This window comes from Trematomus bernacchii, unplaced genomic scaffold (assembly GCF_902827165.1).
Source record: "Trematomus bernacchii unplaced genomic scaffold, fTreBer1.1, whole genome shotgun sequence".
NCBI lineage: Eukaryota > Metazoa > Chordata > Actinopteri > Perciformes > Nototheniidae > Trematomus > Trematomus bernacchii.
This window is the reverse complement of record NW_022987524.1, coordinates 2,209,086-2,235,893: the sequence shown is the minus strand read 5'-3', so window position 1 is coordinate 2,235,893 and position 26,808 is coordinate 2,209,086. Positions and strand designations below refer to the sequence as shown.

The following is a 26,808-nucleotide window of genomic DNA, read 5'->3' as shown; positions in this document are numbered from 1 at the left end:
ACACCAAAGCAAATTCCTTGGATGTGTAAACGTACTGTACCGGGCAAAAAAATGTATTCTGATTCAGACCATTTACATGCACAAAAACCTATATAGCACACTACAGGAAAGGGAACACCTGAAAAAGCACAATAGGGCCCCTTTAATAAAAGACAAACTCTTATGTTTAATTGCTTATGGCTGTGCCAATAATGTTTATGTGGATTCTATAGAATAAAAAAAAAGACTTCTCTAGTCTCAACATCAGTAATGTAACATGCAAGACAATCCCTCCTTCAAACTCACACACAGATCTCTGCTGCTCTGTTCATTAACTATAATGTGGTAACTAAAAGTTGTTACTGACTTCTATGTTACTAGGGGCATGTGTCACATTCAAATCCTGCTCTAAAGACACACTGAAATACAAAAATAAACCACTTTACAAGTTCTTATACTAAATCCCTGCAATATCCTTTGTAAAGGTCAATTTTTTCTCATTTCTATTTATTTTTCTTGGCTCTTTCATGTTGTTTTTTTTCACTCAACCAAAGAATATTCTACTTGCATTCCTTCCTGATAAAAGTCCAATACCAATTCCCTGCACACTTGCTGGGGGCCATTGAACTTCTAGATCCTTACAGTGCATAACCTGAACTCACCTTAAATCCACCACCAATATGTGTTTATGTATAGAGGAACAGACAATAAACATAGATCTAGGTAAATGAGTTGCTTGAGAAACAAATGTTGTTTGGAAGCAGCATTACCTTGTTCCAGTCTGAACAGGGTCCTCTCTAAATTCTCCTTTTCGTTGAACATTAGGACTCGAATCTGCTTCAGGTGTTGAGGCAACATCTTCAGAAGATCTCCCAAGTTAAACAAACCCTGGCCACCTGTAAGAGAGGAAAACAAAGGTTACTGTAGTTATAAACATTCACTTCCATTAAGCACTTTTTCAGATCTCAGATGCTGAGATATTTGTTCCCCTGGTTTTCAGTGGGTTTTCACACATTCATTCAAAAAAGTGTAGTTTTTTCTGGTGCCTGTAACTCTAGTACAATATTTTGTTATGGTTAAAACAAGTTGGGGTTAAATGCTCATTTAAAATAACCTATTCATTTTTGAAGTTCTGTTAGGGCTGTTGTGCAATAGTTTCAGACAAGACAGACAAAGACAATAAAGACTTATCTCTGATATTAAATATGTCAGAGATTAAATAAAATATGTCAGTAATTAAATACGCTGAATGGTTGTGGACTCCCACACAAATGTACTTTTCTTCTGAAATGCATTTATATAGATCAAAATTATGATGATTACGGCTTACAGCTAATGAAAACCCCAAAATCAGTATCTCAGAAAATTAGAATATTACATAAGACCAATAAAAAAGAAAAAGGATTTTTAATACAGAAATGTCGGCCTTATGAAAAGTATGTTCATGTGTGTGCACTCAGTACTTGGTTGGGTCTCCTTTTGCATGAATGACTGCATCAATGCGGCGTGGCATGGAGGCGATCAGCCTGTGGCTCTGCTGAGGTGTGATTGAAGCCCAGGTTGCTTTGATAAGCGGCCTTCAGCTCGTCTGCATTGTTGGGTCTCGTGTCTCTCATCTTCCTCTTAACAATACCCCATAGATTCTCTATAGGGTTCAGGTCAAAGTTTGTTGGCCAATCAAGCGCAGTAATTCCATGGTCACTAAACCAGGTCTTAGTACTTTTGGCAGTGTGGGCAGGTGCCAAGTCCTGCTGGAAAATGAAATCAGCATATCCATAAAGCTTGTCAGAAGAAGGAAGCATGAAGTGCTCTGAAATGTCCTGGTAGACGGCTGCGTTAACTTTGGACTTGAGAAAACACAGAGGACCAACAGCAGCAGATAACATGGCTCCCCAAATCATCACTGACTGTGGAAACTTCACACTGGACTTCAAGCAACTTGGATTGTGTGCCTCTCCACTCTTCCTCTAGACTCTGGGACCTTGATTTCCAAATGAAATGCAAAATATACTTTCATCTGAAAAGAGGACTTTGGACCACTGAGCAATAGACCATCTCTTTTTCTCCTTAGCCCAGGTAAGACGCTTCTGACGTTGCCTCTGGTTCAGGAGTGGCTTGACACGAGGAATGCGACAGTTGTAGCCCATGTCCTGGATACGTCTGTGCGTGGTGGCTCTTGAGGCACTGACTCCAGCCTCAGTCCACTCCTTGTGAAGCTCCCCCAAATGTTTGAATGGCCTTTGCTTGACAATCCACTCAGGTCTGCGGTCATCGCTGTTGCTTGTGCACCTTTTCCTACCACACTTTTTCCTTCCACTCAACTTTCTATGAATATGCTTGGATACAGCACACTGTGAACAGCCAGCTTCTTTAGCAATGACCTTTTGAGGCTTACCCTCCTTGTGGAGGGTGTCAATGACTGTCTTCTGGACAACTGTCAAGTCAGCAGTCTTCCCCATGATTGTGAAGCCTACTGAACCAGATTGAGAGAACATTTAAAGGCTCAGGAAACCTTCACAGGTGTTTTGAGTTCATTAGCTGATTAGAGTGTGACACCGTGAGTCTACAATATTGAACTTTTTCACAAGATTCTAATTTTCTGAGATACTGATTTTGGGGTTTTCATTAGCTGTAAGCCGTAATCATCAAGATTAAAACAAATAAAGCCTTGAAATATTTCACTTTGTGTGTAATGAATCCATATAATATATGAGTTTCACTTTTTGAATTGAATTAATTAAATCAATTAACTTTTCCACGATATTCTAATTTATCTCAGATTCTAGAAGTATTAATGATATAATAATAATAATAATTATAATAATAATAATAATAATAATAATGCATTTTATTTATGGGCGCCTTTCAAATGTTCAGGGGGTCTTCTTCGCTGCTTTTGGTGTATTTTGTGGCCAAAGTACAGCGCCACTTACAGGCCCGGCATATATACTACAGCGTCTCCAGCGGGTCGAGCGGTCTCATGTGGACGGACACGTTTATTGAGCCGATTCCGTGTGGACGGAAGACTTTTTTTATATCGACCTCGGTTCGTTTTCGTCTCCGTGTGGCCGGGGCCTTAATCGCTTTGTGGTCAAGCTGCTGCGGTTGTATTTACCAAAAGGTGGAACCAAAACACACAGCTGCAAACTTACTCAGGGTGTTAATGGAAGAGTTTGAAATCAGACAGAGGTGGAAGAATTACTCAGATCTTGTGTAGGAATACTCTGTTACAAGTTAAATGTTACTCAAGTCAAATTAGAAAAGTATTAGTTATAGTTAAAGTACCAAAGGTAGTCATTGTGCAGATTGGTCCATTTCAGAATAATAGATATATGTTTTATAATGATTGATCATGAAAGTGTTCTCAAAGCTGGTAAAGGTGCAGTTAGTTTGAATGACTTTGTATTATGCAGGGTAGCTTGTGAATTTACTCAAGGTGGAACTAAAGTCTGATTTAACACTTGATTATATTTCACATCATTCATCCACATCTGTAAAGTAACTAAAGGGATTAAATACATGTAGTGGAGTCAAAGTACACCATTTACCTCTGAACTGTAGTGGAGTAGAAGTACAATGTAGCATAAAGTAGAAATACTCAAGTAAAGTACAAGTATCTCAAAATGTTACTTAAAGGTGGGGTATGTAATTTATTTCAGAAACACTTTTTGTTATATTCCATGGAATGCTCTTAACATCCTGATAGCAATGAATATATTAAATGCTTTGACAATAAATACATACAAAAATGTCATCTGTGGAAGCCGTAGCGCTTTAAAAAGCACGACCAATCATCTGAGCCGGCCCTGCTAAAATAACTGGATGGCCTACCTGCCTGTCAGCCTTCCATCTGTGCACAAACTTATCTCGTGGCCTCATTGGTCATGTGCGCGTTCATGTGTGTTGGAGGAGGGGCTGTGTATTTTCAAATTCTAGCGCACTCGAGCTGGTTTCTCCAAAATTACCTACCCCACCTTTAAGTACAGTACTTGAATAAGTGTACTTAGTTACTCAGATATGACTTCAAGTCATGTGATCATTTCTTAGTATTTGATCCTTCAACTTGGCCTCAGGAAATGCAAGGACTTCACAGTTTTGGCAACACTTTTTTGAGACAGCAAATTGGAGGCTTAAACAGGGGCAGTGAGGAAGACTGCAGCATCTTCATCATCTACCATGCAAGAAGAGGAACTAGAGGACAGTGAGGAAGACTGCACTTATTACATTACATTTCATTTAGCTGACGCTTTTATCCAAAGCGACTTACAATAAGTGCATTCGACCAAGAAGATACAAACTTGAAGAAAACAGAATCATATAAGTACATCAGGTTTCATAGAGCCAAACCATTTTAAGTGCTACTCAACAGGCTTTAGATAAGCCAGTCCTTTGTTAGTATATAAGTGCTTTGTTAAGGAGGCGTGTGGTGCAGTGGGTAGGGCGTTGGTGTTCGGATCAGGGGGTCACAGGTTCAAACCCCACTGCAGTCAGCATGTCGTTGTGTCCCTGGGCAAGACACTTCACTCCAAATTGCTCCTGTGGGGATTGCCCACAGTATTGAGTATGTAAGTCGCTTTGGATAAAAAAAGCGTCTAACAAGTGACATGTAATGTAATGTTAGTATGTAAGTGCTTAGTTAGTATATAAGTGCTTTTTATTTATTTATTTAAAAAAAAAAAAAAAAATTATTTTATTGCTCGAAGTGGAGTGGTATTAACACCACGCTTGGTGAGGGGTGAGTACCAAACTCTGGCCCAATTCCAAACCACACTCTACCCACTCCCACTCCATGTCGGAGTGACACTCTCAGCTCAACAAGCCTCCCTCCTGTCAGATGGAGGGTGTAAATTATGAAGGGCCGTGTAGGCCAAAATTCAAACTAACCTCGCACATACACTACTGAAAACATCTGGTCTTGCACACACACTACTGAAATACTCTCACATTCACTAGTGAACACCTCACACACACACAAAAATGAAAATTAAACCTCACACACATACTACTGAAAATTAACCTCACACACACACACAACTGAAAATGAACCTCACACACTATTGAAATACTCTCACATTCACTAGTGAACACCTCACACACACACAACTGAAAATGAAACCTCACACATATACTACTGAAAATTAACTTCACACACACACACAACTGAAAATCGGCCTGGCCGATTATCGGGGCCGATATTCCGCATTTGACCGATTATCGGTATCGGCCTTTTTTTAAATCAAATTGCCGATAAAACTTTGGCTCTGATGCGGCCGTTTCTCTGGCTGCAGTCACCACTCTTACCCCTTTCACACCAAGGCTTTTCCCCTTCTAGCTCCGTGCTAGAGCTTTTCTGGTTCAGAACCGGTTCTTCGGTTTAGCGCCGGCTCTTTTCACACCGCTCAGAGCCCGACTGTTGCTGCCGCTGCTGCGTCATGACGTCACAGTTTACGTCGCTGATTTTCTCCCCAACGGAGCTCACAACAACAACAACAGGGGACTGCGTCGGGTCGATGATCGTGTTGCTTTTAATCATACGAAGCCAGATTAAATTAAATAACGACTTCTCCAACCTTATACTTTTCTCCAGAGTGCCGTGGTTCATTGTTTATTAATGTGTTTCAGCGACATTTACCGACCGCTGCAGTGCTGGCTGCTCTTCCACGAGTGTATTCTCCCGTTAGCTCCGGGTTAGCTCACACGGCTCTAAAGTATTCACTGTCTGACTGTCACACAAGCAGCTGATACATATCCCCAGTTCCCCTTAAGTGAATGTGTGTCAGTCTGAATTGACGCTGTTTGGTGTCAGTCTGAATTGACGCTGTTTGGCATCACAACGCTGTTATGAAAGTTTCTCTGGTATAACATGGGTGATGTTAGCATAGCAACCGAAGCTAAACTGACTACTTGCTAAGCCGTTTTATACAGGCACATTTTACCGGCGTATTTTTCATTATGATTCTACTTGTGATAGTCGGACATGACAACCTGTGCAGCCCATGTATTGATTCCATCCGATAGCTGCTATAATAACAAACAAAACGTCTGCCTGCTCTCCACAATGATCAATAACAGCGAACGGATGGTCAAAGTAAGGTACAAATAAACAGAATCAAACGAAGCCTGGTTAGTGTTGCCTGACTTTATAAAGCGTGTTTTTTTTTTACAAGTGTGTGGTTGCGTTCTAGTCACTTTGCTCAGCACTACTGCTGGTTACAACTTTTATTTGCCGTACTCGCCTTAACTGTTAGCTCAGGTTAATCTCGCCCCCCTCCGACGTAAGCGTGACGTATGCGGTTCTTGCTTCTAGACGGACAACTTTTTGGTGCTCGAAACGAACCGGATTCCGGAGCTTAGAGGCTGCTCCGCTGCGGTGTGAACAGGAAAACCCGGTGCTTTTCAAGCTCCAGCTCCGAACCGGCCCTGAAACACCGTTGGTGTGAATGGGGTATCTGTGTACACGAGCAATGTCCCGCCCACAGCGCTATCTGATAGGCTACTGAAGTGTCAATCAACACTGAAGATTTTCCGGGCGGGAGCCAGCCAGAGAGGCGGGACCTTCTCAGATTACAGGCAGGTGCGAAAGAACGCAGACACAGACAGAGGCAAGCAGCAGCGCTGAGCGGCAGAGCCATACATGTGTTTCGAAGGTAAGTCAGTTTCCCAGTTACACAGGGACGCGGGAAGTCAGTCAGAGTTGGGGGTGCGTGCTGCGTCTCGCAGCGGAGTAACTGTGGTGCGGAGGGAGGGGGGCTGTGAGTGGAGCCTCGCAGTTTTTCACGTTGATATTATGTGAAGCTCATTAGCTAGCCAACATGTATCTAGCAAATGTTTAGCAAAATATTAGAAGTGAGGCTACTAGACTAACGTTAGGTCTACTTTAATAGCCTCACTTTTAATATGTTGCAAAACATTAGCTAGCACTAGTGTTTTGCAGTTGCTAGCAGCTTATTGGGATTTTGCTAGATAGACAGGCATTGTTTTGATATAATAAATTAAGCATTATTGTTAGTTAAGCATGTCAGCCTGCAGCCCCACTTTGAACTCTCTGTCTCTCTCTAACTCATTGCAGATGGCTGCACTAAAGAAAAGGGCACAGAGAGGAAACCAGTTGTAAGATGTTTAAAAGTTCATTAAACATAATATATGCTTAAATGCATTTCAAAGAAATTGTGTTGGAGTTTGTGTTATTCTACATTTTGACACCAAGATTTTCTGATTTTACTGCAAATGTATATCGGTTCCAAATATCGGTTATCGGTCTCCTTGATTACTAATAATCGGCCTACACTCACTCACTCACTCACTCACTCACTCACTCACTCACTCACTCGAGTTGGGGACTGGCTTCTACTGAAGCCTTCCGAGTAAATCGCCAGAACGCCGACACCTCCTCATCTCCACCGCTCCCATGTTTTATTTTGTGTTGCCATAACTTAGTCTCTCTGCGTTTGTGCGCGGGGCTAATGCTAATGCTAATAATGCTAATGCAAGGTTAATAAAATGGCAGCTTCACAAAATATTTTGGGAGTTTTACGGGGCGTGGTTTGCATTCCGCCCAGCCAATCAGACATAGGAACCTTTTTCTCCCACGAAAGTACCTGCTCTCTAGCAGGGACGGAAAAGGGGGTAAAAAGGTTCTGATGAACTAATTTTAGTTCCGGCTCGTTTTGGTGTGAACGCAACATTTCGGAACTATATCGGAACTAAAGTGGGAAAAGTACTGCGGTGTGAACGCGGCTATAGACTGTATATATAAAGGTTTGACTTGCAGTCTGTTTAATAAATCCATATAAACACGTTACGGCGAATAATCGATTAATATTCGCCAGGGCTGTCCGATTTTCGAATTTGATCATGGTCAGTTTCTGGCATCCCTAGTTATGAGTGACATTAGTTATAATATTTATATATGTTTAGTAGGTTGTGGAAGTGCGCTCCAAAATATTTGTTGATCTTTATTGGTATTTATTACTTTCATATTATTTATTTAAAATGTAGATATAAATGTATACTTTTTTATTTTTTATTGGTTTTTCAGTTGAATTATACTTAAAGTGCAGGGTAATTAACTGTTAAAAACATACTGTTCAAATTATTATTATTTATTTTTTAAAAGTTCAATAAATGGATGTTTTCAAAGTCAATGAATAATCGTATTTAATAATCGTGATATCAATATTAACCAAAAATAATCATGATTACGATTTTTGCCATAATCGAGCAGCCCTACACGCCGGGGAAATATTTATTTATAATGATAGGGTTATTGCATGATAGGGTACCTTTAAGGATTCTGCACTGGACAACCAACTGTCCTTCTCTGCCAACATCACTAATATAAACCGCTCCTGCAGATCACTCAACAGGAAGAGACGTCCCCTGCTGACCCAGAAGGTGAAGGAGGTCCTGCTCCAGGCTCTTGTTATCTGACACCTTAACTACTGTTCTCTCTCCTGGCTGGTCTATTTTGTAGTGCCATCCGACCTCTGCAGGTCACCCAGAATGCAGCAGCTCGTCTTCACCCTGCTGAGGTCTAAGTTAGGTCTAAGTCTGCTCCCTTAACCGAATCAGCTTCAGGACACTGGTACTGGCCTGCTGTGCTGGGATGAATTCGGCCCTTCCTACATCCAGGACATGATTAAACCATACACTCCAGCATGTGTACTTCGCTCTGCGTCAGCCAATCGGCAAACTGAGTTTGACTGATCGAGGTGCACATACTGTACTTACATATTGAAGCCCACTTATGGCGCATTTCCACTACACGGTCGGCCTCGGCCACACTCGGTACAGCTCGGTACGGCTTGGCCGCGTTGGGCCTTAACAGGGCCGACTCACTTCATGCTGCGCTTCCATTACAGTTTAGGAACTGGGGTAGTTACTATAGTAACGCAGTGTAGGCGGAGCCGTGACGTCATCTTCAATGAGAAATCCAGAAACACAACACAGCCGTTAGCTGTTAGCACTCAGAGCTCACAGCTCCTCATATCTGTTCAGAAACTCGACAAAAGTTAAACAAGTACAAACCACAGACTGCCTGTGTCATGGTGAATACAGTCGCTGCTTTATTTATGTCTGTATAGGCCGTTGTTGTGAGTGTGGACGGTCGGGGCATATACTGCGTTAGCTTAGCCAATCTCCATCTAGAAAAACACGAATTTTAAAAGGTTTTTCGCCTGCCGTCTGTCTGCAGACTTGACAAAGCATTAATTCATGGTTTTTACTAACCGGTATCAGTATGTTGTTACTTCGGCATCATTTTGAAACGTGTATTACAATTAAATCACGGTCAAATATGTCCATCTTGTTGTAGTTCTAGCCCTCTTGCCAGCGCTCCTCTCTCTAGTTTAGCATACTCAGCCCGACTCAGCCCTGTTTGTTGGCCCCGATAGAACCACAATTTTCTAGGGCCAGAAAAGAGGTGAAAAAGTGGCCCCGCGCCGTGCCGCGCCGGTAATTGGCCTAGTGGAAGCACAACCAAAAAAGGGGACGGCACGACACGGCACGCTTAAAGCGAGCTCCGCGCTGCAGTGGAACTGCGCCATTACACTACCTCACACTGTATTAAAAGCTACCGTACACAATATTTGTATGCATTTAGTACACTGTGCTTAAGTGTTTCTGTCCCTTTAGTAGATTGGTAGTTTAGAGAGTATTCTAAAGTATTCTGTATTCTAAAGTGTGTAAATACTCTTCTGAATAAATATGTATTTTCTTCTGAGAATATGTATTTATTGCTTTGAATTTTTATTTTGTAATGTTTCTTTTGTATTGTATTTTTAAGAGATTTTGTATTTCTTGTACATTGACTGTCAAAATGCTGCTGTGACGAAAGGATTTCCCAATTTGGGATTAATTAAGGATATATCTATCTATCTAGCCCTTACAAATAAAACACCCATGCTTGCTATCATGGCCTCAAAATTATGTAACATCTCACCATTGATATCATGACTGCATCAAATCCACACACAACTGCACCTTAGCTAATAAGTTGCTGCACGTCATTGATACCTACATGACATGCTATGGTCTTTGTAGGTAGTCAGCTAAGTGTGTCACACTGGTACGCACTGCAGGTTGAATTTCTGCTTTTGACAGCTATCACAGTTCAATCTGAAATGTGATAAAGGTGCCGTTTCTTTAAACAACAGGAGCTCCAAAGGGGCACAAGCATCTGTGACAAAGCAGCTGACTTCACAAATCAAAGGGGAAATATTGCGAGTCAAAATAAAGCAAATACATGACTGACATGAATTGAATTTTTGCATATTTGCCAAATATGACTCACATGGCAAGAAGAAAAGAAGGGTTAAAGGATAAGAAAGGTAGTTTAGGCAATGACTTGATTGAGACATGCATTGTGCAAACTGTTGCAACACAGCACAGGAAGTTAAGTAAACACCTTTGTAAATGAATATTTAACAGGCACAATTTCACAAAAATGGCCAAGATTGCAACGGATTTTTCTGATCTGTGGAGGTTTTATATTTGAAAAACATAATACATCCATTGTGTGAATAAGCATTAGAGTAGATGATGAGCAGGTTTGCATGGCAGTGTCTGTCATTTTGGTGCACTTTCGATAACAAATGTTATACAAATGTAAATATAGCCAATACCATTTCCTGTCCATAGTATACATGTCTCTGATATGTCTGTACTCTTTACTTTTGTAGCAGGAGTATTTGTTAGTATTGTTTCCTCCAGCATGCAGTCAGAATAACAAAGTGTTTACATTGTGCAATCTGGTGTTCAAGGACTACAGTTGAATTTTCAGATTACTGTAACATAAATTAGTTACTCAATGTGCTTTTAGAGAATGGGACAATGATCTGAATCATAAACAGGCATATGTTCAGACACTCAAATGATTAGAATCCGACTCCACAGACATACTGTTTTTATCTGATTTCATTCAGGCAAAACTACATGGACAAAAAGACAGACACAAATAAACTTTGGATACTAGAGGCCCTGGACAGTACTTGAACAATAGCTCAGTAGCATTACAGTAGTCGACACTGGCACACAGGACCAGATGATGCTGTCAGATCTTTGGTTCACGTGTGTTATAATTGGAGGGAGCATGTCAATGCATCCAGTTACTCTGAGCCTGCGCAGTGCCTTATTCCAAACAGGACAAGGTCAGGAATCCAGGCGTTAATGTCATACTATCTATTTTTAAAACACCGTTCAGCTTTCTTGGCACACCGAGTTCATACCGACACATAGTGACAACCCGAGAGATGTCAAGATAACGCTAGACAAATGAATCGCCTGGTGATGCAGGACCCTGCCAAGCTAATGTCCCGTCTGTGGCTGGCTTCCAAACTCCGTTAAAAAAACAGGCCATTTAATGTTACACCGTTTACTAACACACCCTTATTCCTCACATAACATATTGCAAAGCCTTAGTGATACTGTTACTAACCACTTAACAATTCGGCATATGTAAAATTAACCAAAGGCTCTTTATTTCAATAAGGAAACATAATTTAGTACTGGTTCATTTGACACTTCATACAGTCGGCCCCAACTAGAATGCACTGGTGGGCGGTGCCGTCAGCTTGACATTCTAATGAAGAAAGTAATGCAGGTCTGGTCATATTGATTTCAAACTTGAGAATGGCAAAGGGGAATACATATATAATGTACTCATACGGTAAAATTAGATACCTTCGTTATTTCGCAGGATAACGTTGAACACGTAGATTAAAAGGACTGTATTTTTGAATGGTTATGAAGAGTCGTCTCAAAACAACCTAGCGTGTAGCGTTATTTTCCCATATAAGGAAGTTGAATTACGAAGCGCAACGTGAAAAACGGTAAATATAGAGTTTAGGTTATAACAGTTAGCTTAATTTATGTCAGCTAGCTAACGTAACTTAGCCAGCAGTCTATCTTTCAACCTGCTAGCCACTGGCTGGGGAAACTCTTGGAAGCGTGATAATATCCACTGTATTACACGACAATGCAAAAACATTTTTGGAAATGATTTCCCACTCACCTGTCAGATGTGTCTTTAGTTAGAGAGTCACAGCAACAGGAGCATGCGCAGGAGAGGAGACACCTCTGTTCTCCTGATGGATAGGCACTGATCTGAGGGGGCGTGGTCTGCAGGCCGGGGCACTGACCTGAGGGGGCGTGGTCTGCAGGCCGGGGCACTCATAGATATATATATAAAGGCATTTATATGCATTTTGTCCTCATGCGCCAATGAGCAGCTCTCATAGGAATGCACGAGACCCCGCCTCCCACGCTGTATCTAGTTCTTATTATTCATCCATGGGTTCTACCGTAATAACCCGAGAAAAACGGAATCAGTACAACGTTTTACATTTAATAACACAGGCATACAAAATGTATTTATTAAAGCGAGAGATGTGTGCTAATTTAGTGTAAATATAACAGCCTCCATTATGGGCTTAGATATGTCTCATAATTATTTGTGTGAACATGAAAATAATTTGTGTGTAAATATGTGGGAGGCTGTGGCTCAGTGGATTAGTGCGCTGATCTTCGAATCAGAGGATAGCAAGTTCGAATCCCACTGCAGTCAGCATGTCGTTGTGTCCCTGGGCAAGACACTTCACTCCAAATTGCTCCTGTGGGGATTGCCCACAGTATTGAGTATGTAAGTCGCTTTGGATAAAAGCATCTAACAAGTGACATGTAATGTAATATGTGATTTGTAAATGTAAAACACCATCCACAAATTGTTCCTGTGGGGATTGCCCACAGTATTGAGTATGTAAATCGCTTTGGATAAAAGCATCTAACAAGTGACATGTAATGTAATATGTGATTTGTAAATGTAAAACACCATCCACAAATGCATTTAAAAGATTTGCAAACTCACAAATACATTTGCAATAGGCGCGTTCACACCGGAGTACTTTTCCCACAATTGTTCATCAGAACTCAGATATATTTGCGTTCACACCAAAAAGAGCCTGAACTAAATTAGTTCATCAGAACCATTTTTACCCCATTTTCAGTCCCTGCTAGAGAGCAGGGACTTTCGTGGGAGAAAAAGGTTCCTATGTCTGATTGGCTGGGCGGAATGCAAACCACGCCCCGTAAAACTCCCAAAAAGTTTTGTGAAGCCGCCATTTTATTATCCTCACATTAGCATTATTAGCATTAGCATTAGCCCAGCGCAGAAACGCAGAGAGACTAACTTATGGCAACACAAAATAAAACATGGGAGCGGTGGAGATGAGGAGGTGTCGGCGTTCTGGCGATTTACTCGGAAGGCTTCAGTAGAAGCTGAAGCCAGTCCCTAACTCCGGGGACTTCCGGCCGGGGACTTCGGGTGGCAGTATCCGCCGTGAAGTGGTTTGCGGCCTGCCAGTAAACCCAAAGCAGAAGAAGAAGAAGTGACGTCAGCGGCTTCATTTGCCTAATCCTCCCCCAGGAACTTAGTTCATCAGAACTAAAAGAGTTCTGATGAACTATTGTGGGAAAATAACTTGGTGTGAACGCCCTAATTGTAAAACGGATCTGCAAATACCCCAAACATTTTTACAAATAAAAAAAAGATCTTTGAATATCTCTTTAACATTTACAACTTTCGATCAGGCATTTGTGAATCAATTTTTTTTAATTTGTCGACCAAAAATGCGCTTGTGGATCTCAAATCTCTGCTCGTGGATCTCAAATCTCTGCTTGTGGATCGTCTTTTTACACACACAGAGTTTTACATGGGAGCCTGCCTGCAGGCGCCAGTCTCAGGACACCTCCACTCTGAGGACACCTCCACTCTTAGGGCAGGAAGTGCACGCTAAGAATTACAAAATAAAATCGCCACTATCAGTACAGCGCCACTTTCCAAACAGGAAATGCACGCAAATACAAAATAAAATCGTACTGACACCATAGACTGTATATGACTGACACTTATACATATGTATATATATATAAATAGGGACACCTTGTATTGTTTACTTTCAGTACAGCGCCACTTTCCGAACAGGAAATGCACGCTAATACAAAATAAAATCGCACTGACACTTATTATATCTAGATATATATATATATATTTATATATATATATATATATATATATATATAAATAACGACATCTTGTATTTTAGTTACACCCGCTAGACAACAGTGGAGGGTTCGAGAAACAACCGTGTTTGCCGGGTGCACCGCGGCGGAGGTGGGGAGGTTCCAGACCGGAACCTCCACCCCGCTGCGGGACCCCTGAGTCAGACGGTGCGTCTTGGTCACCCTTCATATCGGCCGGCCCGGGAAGGAAGAGACACGCAGAGTGGGGGAAGTCCCCCACCCCAACGCAACACACCCTCCCGGCCATCAGAGTCGAACCCGCAGTTCGGAGGAACCGACCGCCAGAGCACCGGCACTAGGCCGGGCCGGCGGAGGCCCTCCGATGGTGGGTCGCGTTTGCCATTCGATCAGTGAGAGGAGATGTGAAAAATGCAACAAAAAATGTCAAAATCCGTTAATATATGGATGAGTGGGGGGGGGGGAAACGGCTGAATACAGGCCGTGGGGGGAATCTTTTTTTGAAATAGCTAAAAAAAGAAAAATGTATAGAACCGGGGAAAATAGGGGGAAAAGTGAAAAAAAGTGTCCGAAAATAGGCACTCGTGAGGCGGGCAGATTCCCCTGTCAACTCCCGTTACATTCCTCCATGGTGTCATTTGAGCGAAAAATGGCTAATACCCCATTCACACCAACGGTGTTTCGGGGCCGGTTCGGTGCTGGTGCTTGAAAAGCACCGGGTTTTCCTGTTCACACCGCAGCGGAGCAGCCTCTAAGCTCCGGAATCCGGTTCGTTTCGAGCACCAAAAAGTTGTCCGTGTAGAAGCAAGAACCGCTTACGTCGGAGGGGGGCGAGATTAACCTGAGATAACAGTTAAGGCGAGTACGGCAAATAAAAGTTGTAACCAGCAGTAGTGCTGAGCAAAGTGACTAGAACGCAACCACACACTTGTAAAAAAAAAACACGCTTTATAAAGTCAGGCAACACTAACCAGGCTTCGTGTGATTCTGTTTATTTGTACCTTACTTTGACCATCCGTTCGCTGTTATTGATCATTGTGGAGAGCAGGCAGACGTTTTGTTTGTTATTATAGCAGCTATCGGATGGAATCAATACATGGGCTGCACAGGTTGTCATGTCCGACTATCACAAGTAGAATCATAATGAAAAATACGCCGGTAAAAAGTGCCTGTATAAAACGGCTTAGCAAGTAGTCAGTTTAGCTTCGGTTGCTATGCTAACATCACCCATGTTATACCAGAGAAACTTTCATAACAGCGTTGTGATGCCAAACAGCGTCAATTCAGACTGACACCAAACAGCGTCAATTCAGACTGACAAACATTCACTTAAGGGGAACTGGGGATATGTATCAGCTGCTTGTGTGACAGTCAGACAGTGAATACTTTAGAGCCGTGTGAGCTAACCCGGAGCTAACGGGAGAATACACTCGTGGAAGAGCAGCCGGCCAGCACTGCAGCGGTCGGTAAATGCCGCTGAAACACATTAATAAACAATGAACCACGGCACTCTGGAGAAAAGTATAAGGTTGGAGAAGTCGTTATTTAATTTAATCTGGCTTCGTATGATTAAAAGCAACGCAGTCCCCGGCCCGTTGTTGTTGTGAGGTGAGCTCCGTTGGGGAGAAAATCAGCGACGTAAACTGTGACGTCATGACGCAGCAGCGGCAGCACCAGTCGGTCTCTGAGCGGTGTGAAAAGAGCCGGAGCTAAACCGAAGTACCGGTTCCGAACCTGAAAAGCTCTAGCACGGAGCTTGAACCGGAGTTGCGTTGGTGTGAAAGGGGTATAAGTCAACTTTTGCGAGAACCAGGCTGGGGGGGGTCAAAAGAGCTTGACCAAGGCCGATCCAAAGTGCATGGTAAGCGGACTCATCACCTCCGTGATGAGTCTCCATTGTGATTTGAAAACTTCCATCAGACGAGTCCTTCGGGGGGCAGGGAAAAAAACGTGTTCGTCAGAATCGTCACTTCCTGTACTGAGAGTGGAGGTGTCCTGAGAGTGGAGCCTGCACCGGAACTGTCCTGAGAGTGGAGCCTGCACCGGAACTGACCCCTCTCGAGTTTTGAGACAAACTTTCCGCCGGTCTCGGCTAAAATCTACTCGTGTCACTCGGTTATTTTCGGAAACCACGTGATGGCCTGCTGATATTGACATTTCCGCATTGGTTTTCAAAGTAAGAGCATGATGGTTTGTTTAATGCACTGTTTTTTTAATGAACAGTGGAACGTAAATACAGTTAGTTTGTGTTAGTTTATTGGTTCAACTTTCTTCATTGTTTTTTGTGTATTCAGTCAAGCGGGTCAAAGTTGCAAAGCACTTCACATCTTATTAATCGGCCTAGTTTTACCTTACCAGTGCAGTGGTAAGGTAATCTGTAGAAAAGCAACGTATTTAGGTCAGCCTTCACAGTAAGGCTACATTAAATGTTATAGTATTCATCGTGTCCTTTCTACTGTATATGCATATATTCCTGTCTATTGCTTTCATTTGTATTTAATGTTATTATTGTAGTGCAGAGAGAAGGGAGTCGGAGGCGGTGCATCGAAGGTGCAAATCTGTATTTTAATGAGCGACAGAAATGGACATGCTGTCGGGTCGCAGCCCGGGAAGAGAAGAGAAAGCGAAAGGGAGGACACACAGTAGGTACACAGTAGGTACCGTCAACATTTGTGTCCGTGCGGAAACAATACCCCCAACCTGTAGTTCCATGCGTGAATTATGTCAATCAGTATATTAATAAGTGATCACTACACAAGCCCCCCCAGAATTCAAGCATGGCACAATCCTCGCGTCCGGGAGGAAGCACCACAGGGGCCGAGGAGGGCGGGGCCGCCGGCGAGGGCCGGGCCATGGAACGGGCCGTCGGAAGGGGGCCGCAGGAGAGGGTAGGGGCCCCAACGAGGGCGAGGGCATCCCCACCGGGGGGGTGGGGGGCGGGCCGCAGAAAGCAGGGTCGCTGTGTTGCGACGTGGGGAACATCCCGGTGGTCCCCAGCAGGGAGGAGCGCTGCCCGGCCGCAGGCGCATAGCGGCGGCGGGTACGAAGTCCTCGGGAGCCGTGTCCCTGGGAGGAGGGAGCCGTGGACAGGGGAGAGGCCAGACGGGGCGCCGTCCGAAGCTGCCAAACCGTGAGCCGCGGTTAGAGGTGAGGCCAGGCAGGGTCCCGAAGCGCGCCACCCACAGGCCGATGAAGGCATGGGCGACGTCCGAAACCGCCGAGACGAGGGAAGAGGCCAGACAGGGTCCCGAAGCGCGCCACCCACGGGCCGATGAAGGCATGGGCGACGTCCGAAACCGTAGAGTCGAGGCGAGACGGGGTCCAGAAGCGCGCCACCCACGGGCTGAAGAAGGCATGGGCGACGTCCGAAGCCGCCGTCGAGGTGGTGAAAAAGCGAGAGGGTCCACACGAGGCCGACCAGACATGGTCGAACCTCCTCTCAGGCACCAGAAAAAAAAACTCAAAAGGGTCGTCCTGTCCACGAACAAAAACAGGTGGGCGAAATTGCGAGAGGATCCACACGAGGCCGACCAGACTTGATCGAACCTCCTCTCCGGCACCACAAAAAACAAACAGTCGGATGGCGATAGCCGCTAGCTGTCGTGGCTAGCTGTCGTTAGCCGTTGGTAGCTGCTAGCCGTTAGCAGCCGTGGCTAGCCGTTCTCGACTGCCGCTAGTCGCTGTCGGCGGCGGCGGCCCCGGAGCCTCTGCCAGGCGGCGTGCCCCCACCAGGGAATGTGCCGCAGCGTATAGTGGCCAGCACCTCAGGGGTAAATCGCCGGGCGGCCAGGAAGAACCGGCTAGCTTCTTCGGCCAAAGCGCGGGGCTCAACACTAGCCGTGTTAGCTAGCGCAGCCTGGACATGCAGCCGCATGTCCCGAAGAAACAGCTCCACGAGGTAGAAGTCGGGTTCCTCCATACCTAGCAGGTCGTGCATCGTCTCCTCGTAGTAGGCTTGCTGCCTTCCAGTGCCGAGACGAAGCGGGAATGGCGGGCGACGTCCTCAGCCATTCCGCGGGGCGCACCGAGCCTCAGTCCATGTGCACGTGGCAGCCACGGACGTCTCCAAGAATCTCCGGCATTTCGAGAAAAACAGTGTTTTTTGCCGTGTTCGGTTCAGTCTCGGATCCTTCGCGAGACTTATGTCAGGGTCACCAATGTAGTGCCGAGAGAAGGGAGTCGGAGGCGGTGCATCAAAGGTGCAAATCTGTATTTTAATGAGCGACAGAAATGGACATGCTGTCGGGTCGCAGCCCGGGAAGAGAAGAGAAAGCGAAAGGGAGGACACACAGTAGGTACACAGTAGGTACTGTCAACATTTGTGTCCGTGCGGAAACAATACCCCCAACCTGTAGTTCCATGCGTGAATTATGTCAATCAGTGTATTAATAAGTGATCACTACATTATGTTTATACTTGTTTCCACACATTTCACAATTTGGGATGAATGAAGTATCTATCTATCTATCTATCTTTCAATATATATTATATATATATATTATATATATATATATAATATATATTATATATATATATATATTATATATATATATATATAGATTATATATATATATATATATAGATATTATATATATTATATCTATTATATCTATATTAGATCTATATATATAGATATCGATATATATTATATTATATATATATATATATATATATATATCTATATCTATATATATATATATAGATATATCTATATCTATCTATCCGTCTACCTACCTACAGATAGATAGATAGATAGATAGATAGATAGATGGTTAGATAGATAGATACTTCCATCCATCCATCCATCTTCTCCCGCTCATCCGTGGTCGGGTCGCGACGCGAAGGAGGAGCGGATCAACTCCGAGTCCCTCCCGGATGACTGAACTTCTCACCTTATCCCTAAGGGAGACGCCAGCCACCCTGCGGAGAAAACCCATCTTGGCCGCTTGTATCCGCGATCTCGTTCTTTCGGTCATGACCCATCCTTCATGACCATAGGTGAGGGTAGGAACGAAAATGGCCCGGTAGACAGAGAGCTTTGCCTTCTGGCTCAGCTCTCTTTTCATCACAACGGTGCGGTAAAGCGACTGCAGTACCGCTCCCGCTGCTCCGATTCTCCGGCCCATCTCACGCTCCATTGTTCCCTCACTCGAGAACAAGACCTCGAGATACTTGAACTCCTTCACTTGGGGGTAGATACTTCATTCATCCCAAATTGTGAAATGTGTGGAAACAAGTATAAACATACTAACATTAAATACAAATGAAAGCAATAGACAGGAATATATGCATATACAGTAGAAAGGACACGATGTGTCAGGGTGGGGAAAATAGGACCCAAGTGCAGTTAAAAAATACAAAAAGGTTTGTTAAGGCTCTCCTCAGGGCTGTGTGCTGAGCCCTCTCCTGTACTCGCTCTACACCCACGACTGCAGTCCAGCCCACCCAGAGAACATCATCGTCAAGTTTGCTGACGACACCACTGTGGTGGGGCTTATCTCAGGAGGAGACGAGACGGCCTACAGGAGTGAGGTACTGAAGCTCTTAGCGTGGTGTTCAGTGAACAACCTGGCACTGAACCCCACAAAAACCAAAGAGATCATCGTAGACTTCAGGAGGAATACTACCGACCTCGCTCCCCTCGACATTAACGGCGAGTGTGTGGAGAGGGTCCACACCTTCAAGTTCCTCGGCGTCCTCATCACCAACAACCTTTCCTGGAAGGACCACACCACAGCTGTCATCAAGAAGGCCCAGCAGCGTCTGCACTTCCTGAGGGTGCTCAGGAAGAACAACTTGGCCACTAAGCTGCTGGTGACCTTCTACCGCTCTACCATTGAGAGCCTATTAACATACTGCATCACAGTGTGGTACACCAGCTGCACTGAGGCCGACAGGATGAGGCTCCAGAGAGTTGTAAAAGCAGCACAGAGGATCATCGGCTGCCCTCTCCCCTCCCTGATGGACATTTACACCTCCCGCTGCCTCAGTAGAGCCAAAAACATTGTTAAGGACAGTTCACACCCCGGCTTTCACCTGTTCAACCTGCTGCCCTCCGGTAGGTGCTACAGGTGTATACAGTACAATCCAAGACAAAAAGACTCAGAGACAGTTTTTTCCCAAGAGCCATCATTGCTCTTAACACCAGAAAATCCAACACAGTCTCACGGCATTTCGTGTTATAGTCACGAAATTAATCTATTGATTCGTGATTTGTGCACCAACACGATTTCGCCATTTTTTTCGTGTCACACAGAACGATTTTAAAAACAATGTAAATAATAACAAATTAGAAGGAAAAGCAGATAAAAAAAATACAGATTTCAGTATTCTGACACAGAACGATTTTAGAAGCAATGTATTTATATTGGTAGTATGTTTCGTGCCTGCACCAAATAATAACAAATTAGAAGGAAAAAAAGATGACATAAAATACAGATTTCAGTATTCTGAGGCTCTGAGCCATTTCTTTTCCTCACTGACGGCAAAAAAACTCAGACATTATACAATTTAAAATAAAAGGGATAGGGTTAGGCTTAGGGTAAGATATTGAGTAAGAAAATGTTTTTATGAACCACACAGCTTCTGGTATTCCAAGACCCGACCGGGCAAAAAGACGTGGTGCAGGCACGAAACATACTACCAATAGAAATACATTGCTTTTAAAATCGTTCTGTGTGGCACGAAAAAAATGCGAAAATCGTGTTGGTGAACACGAATCAATAGATTAAATTAATTTCGTGACTAGAACACGAAATGCTGTGAGACTGGGTTGGAAAATCATACCTCGTAATCATCCTGCATGTAAAATAAATGTGACTGTACATAAATACATATATATCATTACTATTATAAATAAATACCGACTATTATTATTTATTACATTATAGATTTTATTTTTATACTCCTGGAAATAATTACTGTACTTTATCCCTTATTCCTAAGTATGTATGCTGCGTGTATTTGTTATGTGTGTGTTATGTTGTGATGTTTTTTTTGTTTTGATGGCACCCTTGAAAGGGAGAAGCATTTATTATCTCATTGTACATGTATAATGACATTAAACGATTCTATTCTATTAACAAAAAGCAAGCTTTATTATAAAAAGTCAAAGACATGAAAAACAAGAAACTAATTAACAAAAACAAAACCGGGGAGCATGACAGACAGGAACAAACTTACAGACGGGAACAGGCAGGAGACATGGACAAGCATAGACGAGCATAGGCGAGGCAGGGAACATAGACACGAAGAGTAGCAGGGACATGAAACGACGACGAACAGACATGGAGCACAGGGGAAGACAAGACTAAATACACAGAAGGGTAATCACAGGACAAGACACAGCTGGGCAGGGGAGGCAGAAACACAAGGGCAACAGGTGAACACAATCAGACAATCAGACACACCAGGGAAACTAACGACAGGAAGGCAAACACAGGAAGAAGGAACAGACAAGACACAAGGAGGAAAACATTTCAAAATAAAAGGTGGAAAATGAAAACATAAATCCAAAACCATGACACGATGAATATTATAACATTTAATGTAGCCTTACTGTGAAGGCTGACCTGAATACGGTGCTTTTCTACAGATTACCTTACCACTGCACTGGTAAGGTAAAACTAGGCCGATTAATAAGATGTGAAGTGCTTTGTAACTTTGACCCGCGTGACACACTAACTGTATCACTATAACATGATGATGATGGTGATAAATAATGCATCTAACGTTCCGCTGTTCATTGAAAAAACAGCGCATTAAACAAACCATCATGCTCTTTCTTTGAAAACCATGCGGAAATGTCGTCATCAGCAGGCCATCACGTGGTTTCCGTGTGTGTAAAAAGACGATCCACGAGCAGAGATTTGAGATCCACAAGCGCATTTTTGGTCGACAAATACAAAATGGATTCACAAATGCCTGATCGAAAGTTGTCAATGTTAAAGAGATATTCAAAGATCTTTTTTTTATTTGTAAAAATATTTTGCGTATTTGCAGATCCGTTTTACATTTGTAAATTTATTTGTGAGTTTGCAAATCTTTTAAATGCATTTGTGGATGGTGTTTTACATTTACAAATCACATATTTACACACAAATATTTTTTATGTTCACACAAATAATTATGAGACATATCTAAGCCCATACTCCATGCATCCAGGAAGCTGCCTGGAAGCTTCAGTCAGTCATATTCACAGGTGGAAGAAGTACACATACTCAGTGAAAAGAAAAAAGTTCTGCATATAGAATTGTACTTAAAGTAAAAGTAATAGTATCACAATTTACGTACCAAAAGTAAAAGTACTCGTTATGTAGAAGTGCCTATATAAGCACCATATGTTTTAAATTGTAGTATTATAATTATGAATGCATTAATCATTTCATCACTTCAATGTTTCTCTTGGTAAAAGTGGGGTTTATTACTTTATAAACTACTGGGTAGCTTAACCTATTATAATACGTGGTAATAAATAACATTTTGTATTAATAATCTAAATCTGCAAAGTTACTAGTAACTTAATCTGTAAAATAAATGTAGGGGAGTAAAAGGTTAAACATTTTCCTATAATGTATTTGGTACCATAACGTGAAAATACTCAAGTACAAGTACCTCCATTTTTTGCTTAAGTACAGTGCTTGAGTAAACTTACTTATAGTTACATTCCAACACTGGTCATATTGTACCCTTTGTCCTGAGGGATTTGGGAATTGGGTGCCTTGCTCATGGGTAACTTCAGTGAATGTCTTAATATACATTTAAGTACTTGCATTTTTTTATAAAATCCTCCCAGAACCCCAGTTACACAGCTTTTATAAATATTTCTGATATGTAATGTTGAGGAATGCTTAGTAAATTGACAGAATCAAGTTTTTCTTGCCATGAATTTTCACAACCTTTTTAAAGGGCAAAAAGGTGGTCTATTTGTCAAATATTTGTACTACTCAATGTACTCTGCTGGATTGCAACAGTAGTGTGTAATACTGGCAACATAAATGAAATTGCATATAATGTATTGTCAGCAACAGGTAATGATTGTAATGGGGTATTGCTGCCAAATACTCATTCTATTGCCTAACCGCTGTTGCGCAATGCCAGTATTTACCAGACAAACACACATCACGTACACACGCTGAACAGACGGTTACATAAGGTGGCCCTGCAGTGCAGTCATTGTGCAGTCTGAGAGCAGCCCCCCCCCCCTCTGTCCTGCACCAGGCTGCAGCACAGTGCAGGTTACATCATCTGTGTACATGGAGAAAGAAAGTCTTTGTAATCTCAAATCATAAGGGAATTACCTCTGAGTTCTGTAATCAGATTTATGTAACTGATTCATTTTGTCAGCATTCCTAAACTGATATTGCAATGTTTGAGCATCTCTTCTGTTTGTGTTAATACATGCACCGTACCTTTCTACATCACGTCCAACCATCCAAGCCAAGCTTTGTTCATTAAGATTTCAGAGATACATTTGATCAGTACTGACATTTTTAGACATTAGTCACATATCTGTCATTTCACTGTGATGCACCAACAAATGAATGTATGAAATTCTGTTCATTCAGAAAAAAATGTATAAGGTGTTTTTTATTGAGTTGAAAAGCTACAGAAAAAGCATTTTGAGCATCATTGGGAACTAAGAATAATAAAATGAAATAGAACAGAAGAATAGAAGTATTGGTTGGTATATACAGCACATGACGCCTTATTAAGCAAATATTGGGCGAAAATGGATTGCTTATAAAATAAGAAGATCTATTAGTACATCGGATAAGCTCTCATATTATAACAATTGTGCATTTTATGAGAAAAGCATGACATTTCTAACATAGTTAGTGCATACCATAAGGTTTATTTTCATATGTGGATGGAAGTCAGATTTGACCTGTGAGGACCGTGAGAGGTCAAATCCAAGATGGCCGCCAGTCTCTCGGGTCAAATGTTCAAACACGCTTAATTTTGGAACCAAACATTGTAGAAAAACATTTAAGGTGTCATATCCAACTAAATTAGGGATGCCCAATCATTTGGTGATACTTTTGAGATTGCCAGAATTCAAGAAAATGCATTTAGGTGAAGATAAAGGTAGAAATTGACCAATAAGCTGTCAATCAGTTGAAATTTGTAAAATTGCAAATTATTTATCGTGTGTGTGTGTGTGTGTGTGTGTGTGTGTGTGTGTGTGTGTGTGTGTGTGTGTGTGTGTGTGTTTTCTTGAGCCCTACAGGTAAATAAAATCCTGGATAATGACATGTAGTTTATGGTCCCGCCTTACCAATGATATCAACTTATCATCAGCTCGATACTTGACATCAGAGTTACAGTCAAATCCAAGATGGCCGCCAGTCCTCTGTGTTTAATGTCCACGTTTTTTAAAATGTTGGAACCAAACGATGTAGAAAACAATGTGTCATTTAATGTGTCATTTCCACCTAAATTGGGAATGCCCATTCATCTGATGATACTTTTAAGATCGCCAGAATTAAAGAAAATTAATTTAGATCAAGGACAAGGTCAAATTACATTAAAAACTTTTGGATTCGACCTATGCAATATAGTGAAATGTGCTTCAATTTTGAAACTATAGGGATAATAATACAAAATAATAGACCCATGGTGCTAGTCTATTTTAATGATGATGATAATACAGATCTAAATCTAACAGTCTCCAGAACAGAAACACTTCAGTGCAGCTTTGGCACACTTGCATCGTCCAGTGCACCCTTTCTGGCAGCGACAGTGGATCAATTCATGGCACGATTTTGATGCTTCAGGTAGAGTGGTCCAAAGTGGCTGCCACCCAGTTGTTTCCTCTGTCCAGCCCCAGTCAGACGGCTCTGGCATCTCTGGATCCAGGACCAATGCCTGGTTCCAACAGTTGGCCTGGTAGCAAGTGCGCTTGATGTGCTGCTTCAGTGCTGCCTGGGTTGGAGGAATGTTCTCTAGAGATCTAGACTTCTGTGTGAAGAGCTGTTTCCTGGCATCATTCACCTCCATGCTCTCACTGGTTCGGTCGTACATCAGCACCACAAATCGCTCCAGCAGTAATATTGATCCTTCACTGACCTCACTTGGCATGCATAGGAGTTCATTGAAAGCACCAGTCACCTCTGGGAAAGACTTCCACGTTTCCCAGGCAGTCTTCTTCCCTCTGCCAGCGAAGGCAGAGACGGTGTCACACCCGGTGAAAGCGTGAAGGACTGGGAGAGTCAGACACTTTGTTGGATTCATTGTGGCAACAATTTCATGAACAGCTATGTAGTGAAAGCTTGATCCAACACCAAAGGCAACCCACAGCTCATCAGGAGCTATTTTGCTGAATGAAGCCACAGCCAGTACCACCACATCGGTATTAACTGTACGTATGGTCACCTTCTTACACCCCTTTTGCACAGCATCTGCCACATGCAGAAGTAGACGAGTGTCGGCCTCCTCTTGAGAACACGGGGCAAGGCAGGCCAAGTAAGACTCAGCAGGAGAGCAGAGGACTCCACTTCCATCTGTTGCATACAGTTCCTTGCCCTCTGCGAGAGGAAGATGAACAACTCTGCGAGACAGGAAAGCAAACAAGTTGGTTTTGTTCTCATCGCATCGAAGAAAGTCCTTCCAGTTCTTTGGCATCACAGTAGAAGGAGCCACCCTTTTCCTGATGCCCTTCCCCCTCTTTTGTCTGGTTGAGGCTTTCAGGCTGGCAGGTAGGTATACATCCCAGACAAGGTCAATGCGGCTGCTTTTCTCAAGTTGAGCAGAGATGTATGGTGCAAACACTCTATCTCCATACTCTTGAAATGTTCTTGATGTTCCAGGATTTAACATTTGAACCACAGCTGCACCATCGAAATTGTTGCATCAGCCATAGGTACACTACTGTTTTCAAGCAGATCTGATTCCAGGCAGCGAAGTAGATCTGCTTTAACCCCAATCCGAATTTTGCCTCCAGTTGACAGAGCTGGTGGGGATCCCTGGTTTTCATGGGAGAAGAAATTGTCGATGTCTCCATCTCGTGTTTGACAGGAGATGCACAGCCTCGAAAAGAGACCACAGTCACTCTCCAGTCTGATCTTGTACAACTGAGCGATGTCTGTCAGTTTAAAGACAGGAGCACTGTCCTCATCACTCTTAAAAAAAACAAAAAACGTGGACATTAAACACAGCGGACTGGCGGCCATCTTGAATTTGACTGTTACTTTGATGTCATTTATCTAGCTGATGATAAGTTGATATCATTGGTAAGGCGGGACCATATGCTACATTGTCATTATCCAGGATTTATTTACCTGTATGGCTCAAGAAAACATAGAACTCTACAGAGAATGCATCTATACCCAGTTAGTTGAAGCATGGATATACACAATACATAACTGCACCACATCTGCCACCAACACACACACACACACACACACACACACACACACACACACACACACACACACACACACACACACACACACACACACACACACACACACACACACACACACACACACACACACACTAAATAATTTGCAATTTTGCAAATTTCAACTGATTGACTGCTTATTTTTGGTCAATTTCTACCTTTATCTTCACCTAAATGCATTTTCTTGAATTCTGGCGATCTCAAAAGTATCACCAAATGATTGGGCATCCCTAATTTAGTTGGATATGACACCTTAAATGTTTTTCTACAATGTTTGGTTCCAAAATTAAGCGTGTTTGAACATTTGACCCGAGAGACTGGCGGCCATCTTGGATTTGACCTCTCACGGTCCTCACAGGTCAAATCTGACTTCCATCCACATCTGAAAATAAACC

General features: G+C 42.7%; 1 protein-coding gene across 2 annotated transcripts in view; it reads right to left on the bottom strand.

Moving 5' to 3' along the window:
- agla (amylo-alpha-1, 6-glucosidase, 4-alpha-glucanotransferase a) overlaps window positions 1-12,074 on the bottom strand; it is a 78,437-nt gene extending 66,363 nt beyond the window's left edge. For both annotated transcript variants that reach the window (XM_034119291.1, XM_034119283.1), the window contains exons 1-2: window positions 11,990-12,074; window positions 750-875 (exon numbers count right to left, since the gene is read on the bottom strand). In XM_034119291.1, the coding sequence (XP_033975182.1) occupies window positions 750-837 (88 nt within the window). In that variant the 5' untranslated portion in view covers window positions 838-875; window positions 11,990-12,074. The remainder of the gene's footprint in view (window positions 1-749; window positions 876-11,989) is intronic.
- Between the last annotated feature and the right edge of the window lie 14,734 nt (window positions 12,075-26,808).